General features: G+C 30.4%; 1 protein-coding gene across 1 annotated transcript; it reads left to right on the top strand.

The window, feature by feature from the left end:
• On the top strand, positions 4,221 to 4,716 carry LOC104698828 (uncharacterized protein At1g43920, Chloroplastic-like). The gene is made up of 2 exons (XM_010414217.1): positions 4,221 to 4,364; positions 4,444 to 4,716. Exons 1-2 carry the CDS (start codon positions 4,221 to 4,223, stop codon positions 4,714 to 4,716), a joined length of 417 nt encoding a protein of 138 aa, XP_010412519.1.

A 9,406-nucleotide genomic window follows, 5' to 3' on the forward strand; every position in this document is an offset into this window, starting at 1 on the left:
CGATTAAAGATTTAAACGTGAAACCTCAACCAAAAAAACACAATATTATACCTTTTTGTAAGGTGAACCAAAACAACCAAAGCTTTATGATTAGTGAATCTTGCTTTCCAAGAAACCACTATACGAACAGGAAAATAAATAGGATCAGTCGATGAATCATAAAAATCAGCACAATCGGTATACAAATATAAATTCGAGAACATGATAGTAGAATTTTTGAAATTTATAAAACTATAAGTCGATTAATTGGCTCATAATAAAATAGAGAACAGGAAAACAAATATAAATTTTGAGAGTATGATTAAAGAATCAATCGTAAAACCTAAACCAAAAAAGCAAAATATTATACATTTTTTGTATGGTGAACCAACAACAACCTAAGCTTTATGATTAGTGGATCTTGCTTTCCAAGAAACCACTATACAAAAAAAAAGAAAATAAATAGGATCAGTAGATGAATCATAAAAAAAAAAACACAATCGGTATACAAATACAATTTCGAGAACATGATAGACGCAGTTTTCAAATTTATAAAACTATAAATTCAAGGGAGGAGAGTTTTCTTTTTTTTCTTTTCTTTTTTGAGTTATGGTGAAAGCAAACGATAGCATTATATTTATAGTTGTAAAGGACCTTTTTATTTCTAGGGTTTACAGTAAGAAAGTTTATATTTTTTAGGGTTTACAGTAAGGAGGTGTATGGTCGTCGGGTTTTTTTTTTTTGCTGCAAAAGCCCGTTAATTGAATAAGAGGGAGGTATTGGTTTCAGATTTAAAAAGAGTTTTAATGACTTTAAATAAAATCATGGAAAGTATAAAATGAAGGATTTTAGGTGATTGTTAGAAAGTTTTTTAAAATCTTGTTGATTTGTTTTTCCTAATCTAGTAAAATCTCTCGTAAAATCTTGTAAAATCTTTCTAAAAAATACTACACAATATTCTTGTGTTTATTCAACGTTTATGCGAGAAAAAAAATCTCTTACTTATCTCTCATCTTCCTTACAACTAGATTCACAGAACACATGATTTCACCATGATGGTTTATGCAAGTTATGAATATATATATATATCCCCACAACACAATGTTTGATGTTTCACCACGATGACTTTCATAAACCACCAAACACATAATTGAGATTTAGTGTTAACGTTAGTTGATATGAACGAACCACCGAACACATAATTGAGAAAATTTTCTCTCTATCCAATATGTAACAAAAAGATTGATATAAAGATATATTGAGTTTGAGAGAAGAATCGAAGAGATGAGGACAAAGCAAGCTATGAATATATATCCCAAAAGACCCATATTTTCATTTTCAACAAAAGAACAACAAAAAGTCATGGACTATATGATTAACAATCTTTCTATTTGATGAAAGAGTTTTCATGACTTTTATTATGAAGGAAATGATATAAAATCCCAAACCAATAACATAATATTTGAATTCATTAACAATCCAAGATTCTTTTGTTTTAATTGAATAACAAAAAACTTTTAATGACTTTATAAAAATCTTAATCCAATAACACTATATTTATCAAGATTTTAAACAACTTTTTATAAATCCACAACTAATAACACCAAATTTTAAAAGAGTTTTAAGAAGTCTTAATTGAATAACAACATATTTTACAAAACTTTTAAAGTCATTAAAATTCTCTTTAAATCCCAAACCAATACCCCCCTCTAAGCCCATTAAATTACAGTAAGGAGGTGTATGGTCGTCGGTTTTTCTTTTCCTGCAGAAGCCCATTAATTTAATAAGCCCATTAAGAAAACTGAACCATAATTGTAAAAAAGGTGTTTTCCAAAAATTATAGGGATATATGTAGCAAATTCTCTTTTTATAAATATCTTTTTTTGCAATTAGATTTAAGCTGTCGATTTTTTTGATTTATTTTTAATGCGAAAATAGGTAAATTTACGTCTAGGGGCAAAGTATTTCAACGTCAAGGGCATTTTTCATTAATGGCAAAACGGTAATCCGTGCCTGAGATTGAATATGGGACGTTTTGACTTCTCCTTTAATATAATAGATACTAAATAAAAGCATGAACTATAAGCTTTTTAAGCTGTCCACCTGGGATTTTAAACCACCAATAGGGATTAGAGACTTCACTAATTTACTTTTTAAAATTTTCCAGAATTTTCTATTTTAAGAATTATTTTAAACTACCTATCAGGATTTGACATGTCATTTTTTTAATTTCCAGAACTTTTTTAAAAAAGGAAAATTTAAATTTATGGAAATAATAGAACTACATACAATAATATCCTACATCGGCTAGAAAATTTTTAGACAATGGTTCAGAACCAGTATAAATAAGATTAATATGCTTCCAACAAGAATGAGCAGGAAAGCTTGATTTATTAGGCATCCAAATTTAAAAGTTTTATTCGGTTTGATCAAGTTTTTTATTTGATCAAATTAAAACTTTAAAAAGTTTCAAAAAAATATATTATAATTTTTAAAATTTTTAAAATTTTAAATATTATAAATATTGAAACTTTTAAAATTTCTTAGCTTTTAAATATTATAAGTTTTAAATTTTAAAAGTTTCAATATTATAAATATTGAAACTTTTTAAAAAGTTCAAATTTTATATTTCGAAATTTTTTAAAGTTTAAAATATTATAAATATTGATGTAAAATATAAATTATCTTATTTATCTACATTTGTGCTTTTTATTTCTTATGAGCTGTAAAATATATTTTGTATATGATTATATAGATGAGTTGATATTCTTTCATTAATTTTTTTATTTTTTATCTTATTTTTTTATTTTTATGAGAAAATAAAAGATTCTGTTCTTGGATTTTGATGGGTTAACAAGTGGTGTGGTAGTCTAAAAAAAGGTTTTTCAGTGGAAGAATGTGAAGAATTTGATGAGGAAGAAGAAGAAAAAGAGTATAACAAAGAACCAGACGGTAAAAGTAATGATGACAATTACCACAAAATTTGACAATGAAAATGACAAAAAAGAATATGAAAAATACGAAAACATTGAATAAAAAACACGAAAACATAGGTGGTAACAATCAATTAAATATGAAAACGAGTTAAATTCATGATGATAAAAAAAATTTATTTTTCTGGTGGTCAAAAAAATGGTTTAGGATATGTGAGGTCATCTGTTTGATTCGCCTCGCCTGGACGTCGAGTTAAATTCATGATTTTTTTTATCAGATTTGATTTTATAACACAACTGATTTTTATATTTTAAAAAATTGTGTATCTGAAATTTATTTTTTTTCTTAATACTAATTTAATTTTTTTATAAGATACTATTTTATTACCATCATCAATCATATATAGTTTTTCTCAAAATATATCAAATACACCCACACATAGCATGGGTTCAAAACCTAGTCTTATTATATAAAGCTTGGTTTTCAAAGTTAGTAACTCACTAGATCGTGACACGTGTTAGTTTTAACTATCAGAGTTCAAAGTTAAAAATTCACTAGATCGTGACATGTGTCAGTTTTAAAGATTAAATATCCAGGTTAGCAACTCATCAGATCGTGACACGTGTCAATTTTAATGATCACAAATCACAGTTTTCAAGCTTGGTAAAATGATGCATAAGATAATTATAATCTTATTATATTAAAAAAAAAAGGAAAAATGTTTGCCAACTACTTGGAGTATACCACAACACATACGCACACATACAGACAATTTAAATGTTCTCTAAACTACTCGATCTATTGTTATTACATAAAGACATGAATAAACTAACACAAGTTATGTGTAGAGCACCATAGTACGGGGCAACGGAATCCGGTACTGGTGATTTGTTCTGTTATGACCCAATTAATAAAATTTTGACCCTGTAAAATTAGTTTTTAACCCAAATTATTTGAGGCCAAACCCAATTTTTATCCTAATCCCATAAACCATGATATTAACCACACAAAACCCACCTCATCCAAGTAAAACTCGAGAAAAAAGGAAAAAAATTCTTATCAGATATGTGTTCTTATGTCTAAACAGGGTTACGAGGAAGGACCGATTTGGTTTTGAAAAGAGGATTTGTGTCGGTCAAGGGATTTGTTGAAGGTAAATCGAACAACGAAACCAGGAAATTTTGGAGTTTGTAACAGGTTTGTCGATAGATCTATGAGTATGTGTTCACTTGGTTTGAAACGAAGATTAGGGAAATAGATGCATATAAGCTGTTTTATGAAATAGGTGACTGTGTGAATTTGCTAAGATGGATTTAAGCTCTGGTTCATCAAGCATGAGTAGATCTTCTGGATTTATGAAGAAGTGTGATTGTGGTTTGCCAGCAAAGATATTTACATCAAAGACTGAAAAGAATCCTGGTAGAAAGTTTTTCGGTTGTCAAAAGTACAAGGTATTTGTGTTCGTTTTTTGGTAGAGCTGAATTATTAATGGCAATATTGGCAAGTGTTGAGTGTTTATAATGGTTGTAGGATGGTGGAACTGAGCATTGCAAGTACTTTAAATGGTTTGATCAAGAAGAGGTGAGAGGATGGCCGCGAAACGCCTTGATTCAAGCAGCAGCTGAAAATCGTGAGAAGGAGAAATTGATAGGTCACCTCCAAATGACAATTATGGAACTGCGGAGTGATTTGAAGAAGCATGTCGAAGATGCAGAAAAAGTCATGTATAGGCAACAATTGATCATCACTGGGTTATCCGGACTGCTTGTATGTGCCATTGGAACCATTGTGTGTTTGGTTTAAAAGCAATTCTTGTATGTGTGTTTGTTGTTGTTGTCACTTATTTGTGTTTTGTTGTAAAACTAATTGTCAGTATGGATTAATTCCGGATTTCTGTTTTTTAGTGATGAGTAACCAAATGCATCAAACAAATAAATGGATCAAACAGATTAATCCTAAACGAGTTTGTCTTAATAGATGGAAATCGATAATATGTTGTGTTGTTTTGAAGTACAAAACCCCAAAAAACCGAAACGAGTTATTCTTCACTAACCCATCCAAAAAGAGACAAAAAACCAAGTGACAAAGCCTCGCATACCCATCCAAAAAGGGCTAAATCATTGTTTTCATTACCACAACACATCAATGCTGAGTAGTGTCTCCAAAGAGTAACCATGATGTCCTTTGGCTTCCTTATGGTGCAGTTGATGAAACATTTTGGACTTCAACTTCCTCTTGATCACCTAGTGCAGCTTCTTCATGAGCTATCATTGCTGCTTCCATTTCTGCTTCATCTTGAACCTCCAATTGAGCTGCATTTTGAGCATCAAGGGCAAGTTTCCTTCTCTTTGTCCTGCTTTCCTAATACTACAAAGTAAGGGTGATATAAAGTTAGCATAAGCAAATAGATGATGACATATTTTTCACCAAACAAAATAATTATGACTAGCTTTGTTTTTCTTGGTAAAATTTTCTTCTTCGTTTTTTATTGGTAAAAATAGTCTCGAAGGCAATTTTAATGATCAGAAAGCACAGTTTCCAAGCTTGGTTCTTCTTCTTTTTTATTAACCTTTTGTTTGACACATCATTGTTCTTAAACAAGTCTCGAAGGAAATTTCTTTGTTGTATAATCGGAGCAACTATATAAAAAGATTCCTAGAGATTACCATGGGTTTTTATCGTCATTTCTTTGAATTTTGTTTCGTTTATCAATTTCATAATACATACTATGCAATCTTTGACTTTAAAGTGTTAACAAAGTTTCTTGAACATAATAACTAAGGTTTTTGGGATTAACAAATTTCTCACGGTTATATTATTATTTCTATTAATTTGCAGGACAAGTAGCATAAAAGAAAGATGAATACACAAATTCAAGATAACAACAGAGATTATATAACACTAGATCAACTAAACAGGAAGCGTTATTATCGTCGAACACGTACGTCTTACAAGAAAGTGGGAAGCAAGAAATATTTTTAAAAAACAACGAGCTCATTGGAAGAAATTTTCTCATAAAATAGAAAAGAGGTTAAGGAAAATATACAGAAAATTATTAATTCAAAGAAATGTAAGTGTATTCAACTTGACATTTTAAGTGATTTGGGTAAAGCTTACAAATCCTATGCTATTCAATCATGGATTTAAGAAAGTCTGTTAAAATCCAATGTTATTGAACTAATTTTTTAAAATCTACTTTAAAATCTACTGTTATTCAAAACTGTTTGTGGATTTGGATTTTTTAATAAATTATAGGGATTATGGAGGATTTGGGAGGATTTGTTTAGTAAAAATACAGAAATCCAAATCTCATAGTTCTAGATGGGATTTGAAAGAATTTCAACATAAATCATATCAACTTCCCTAAAATCAATCAAAATTCTAAATTTCATAAATCTCACAAAATCCTCCAAAATCATAGTTTGAATACACCCCCGCCCTAAATACTCACTTTTATATAAACATGGATCGCCTGATAATATTCATCTAACAAAATAATTTATTCAAAAATATTGCTTTCAACTTTGTTCTCTTGGTCAAAAAATTTAATGGGAAAACAAATTTTCCTAATTTTTAAACCAAAATATACTCTTACTTTCTACTTTTTCTGTTTGGAATAGGTAAGATTAATATGTTGACCCAAAAAATGGAAGATTAATATATGCATTTTATTTTTCTAATACTGTATTTTACATTTTATTGTAGTAGTTTTAGATTTTTTTATTTAATTTATATTTTCATCTTTGAATTATTTGAGATTCATATATTATCGTGGTTATAATTTTTTATTATTTCATTAATTATGTCAAATTAATTTTTTCTAATTTCTCAACCTTAATAGATTGGTCATAGACCTTTTTTTTTGGGTCAAACATAATTGTTACCATTCGTTCAATATCAAAAGGAGATAAAGAAGAGAACGTTGTCAATATAATGGTTGGATAAATTAGGCTAATCAATATAATGGTTGGATAAATTAGGCTAATCAAATACAAGCCTACAACAAACATATATTGATTGGGAAAACATAAGTCGTTGTTGATAGATCCATAGTTGCTTGGAGAGAGAGGCTACATCATGGTGTATCAAATAAACTTTAATGAATACATTGGAAAATTTAACATTAGTTCCAATCAAAATATTTTGTGACGTTGGAAAAGGTTTTTTAGTTTCATTGGTTGCAGGAGCAAGCCACTTTGAGATAGCTAAAAAACGTGAACATGTTCTCTCCACACATGAGGGCAGAGCCGAGGTTCTCTCTATGGTGGAGCAGATTGGACGCAAGGTTATCTCTCTAAGTGAGGAAGGTGTGGGAGGTTGGTCGCAATGTTATCTTCCCAAGGAGGAAGGCGAGCGAAGGTTCTCTCAATGGTGGAGGAGGTTGGACGAAAGGTTCTCTCCATAAGGAAGGAGGACAGAACCGAGGTTCTCTCCATGGTTAGTCATACACTATTGTGAGGTAATTTATTTTTTATTCAAAATATTTTTTGAGCAAACAATTTTAGTGGTGAAGGAAACTATGCAAAAGTAAAAGTAAAGAGACATATAATAGTTGGCTTAATTTGTTTATATATATATTTTCTAGGTGGTGGTAAATAATGTAACTGTAACCTACAATATTGTAAATGTCAATGTATTTAGCTTGTATTGTGTCTAGATTCTTTGCAAGCTAGTATATTATGGTGTTTCAGATTCATTTTTCTCTTTTTTTTTAACTTTCAAGGCATCTAGATGGTTTGACAGTGTGTTAATATTTTTCCTGTTTCAAATCAAGTAAACTAGTACAGTAGTACATATTATAGTGTTTCATATCTAAAGACTGCCTCGAACAAAAAACCTTTTTGTTCCTATTATTTTGTTAATCTTTTTACGGCTCCCTATAAATTCGGCATCAGAGCTTCCAATTTGTTGCGACTTGTGAGAAATTTAGAGAAAAAAAAAAAACAGAATTATTTGTAGTCCTTTCGTATTATTTGAACATGTGTTAATTAAAGGGAAAGAAACTACAAAACTCCTTGACTTTCACAAATTCAATTTTAATTTTTTTTTTTTGACAACATGGAGCAAGATTAGCTCAAATGAGCCAGTTAGTAGAGAAAACATTTACAAAGGTAATTTGATATGACTCGATTCTAGCAGGTTGTGCCAGTTTGTCAGTATTACCATTCTGCGTTCGGGAGACTTGGACTAGTGTAAAGGAGAGAAATTCCTCCTTATCCGCCTCGATCTCATCCAAATATGTCTTGAAGGCAGGCCACTCGGAAGACGAAGACACCATCTTCACCAAATCAGAACAGTCTGTGAGAAAAACAACATTCTCAATATGCACCAATCATACAACGCATTGCCCAGATTAGAGCTTCCACTTCTGCATGGAGGGGTGACAAGCTACGGCGAAGATTAGATGCACCCATAATGGGAGATTCCCCTCGGGAGAAATGCAATACCATCCTCGGCATGTGTACTGGTCAGTCACCTTCCAAGATCCGTCCACAAAGCATCGGTAGTTGTTCCCATGTCTGTTGGTTGTAGCCATATCCGTCAGCCTAGGGATAGTAGTGGGGTGGGACCCATCCGGGGGTAATCCTAATGTGTCCGCTTGCGACGAAAACCAAAGTTTAGCTTCTTCCTCCGCGAGCTATAGAATTGCTAGTGGATTGGAATCTACGTTACTAAATTTTTTATCATTTCTAGCCTTCCAGATATACCATAGAATCCATATAATGAAATCCACTGCCGGATTCTGCTCGAATCTCCAAAATAAATAATCCATAGTTGTATAGACAGATTCGGAAGGAAAACAACCCGAGATGACAATTAAATCATCTGAGGAGTATACATCAATATATCATTTACTTAGTGGTCCCATACAACTTAGAAAACTTATTAGATAGCTACTTCAATATATAAAATGATAGCTAGGGTGACGAGGAAATTAAAGGAAGATAACAAAATATTACTTACTATTATGATGAAGCTTATTAAAAAGTATGGCAACACGTTAAGAGAAGGAAAAAAAATATATAGGATGGTGAGTAATATGACTCAATAAAAAGAAGAAATTCATAAGTTTTTCAGAATAAAACAAGAGAGAATTACGCTTTAAAAGAAAAACGAACAACATAATTTTAAAATAAAATTTCTATGTATTTTTATTAGTTAATTAGTGATAATAATTAAGTTATATGCTTTAAAAATTGAATACTCTCTTTTGGTTTAAAACTGTAAAAAAAAAAAAAAAAAAAAAAAAAANTGCCCAATAATATATCTATAATCATATTTTAGTTAAAAACAAAGGGAGGATATATAGTTTTATAACATATCAAGTGGAGGATCTCATTTACGTCTCTTCTTCTTACATATTAACAACCATTGGTAAGGAAAAGAACACGTAAAGAGTGGCCTTAAATTTCCACCACGCAGTCAAAGTTCGAACGTCTTTACCATCATATCAAGTAGGAATTTAAAATTGACAAAAAAAAAAAAAAAAAAA

Source organism: Camelina sativa, chromosome 6, assembly GCF_000633955.1.
Source record: "Camelina sativa cultivar DH55 chromosome 6, Cs, whole genome shotgun sequence".
Lineage (NCBI taxonomy): Eukaryota > Viridiplantae > Streptophyta > Magnoliopsida > Brassicales > Brassicaceae > Camelina > Camelina sativa.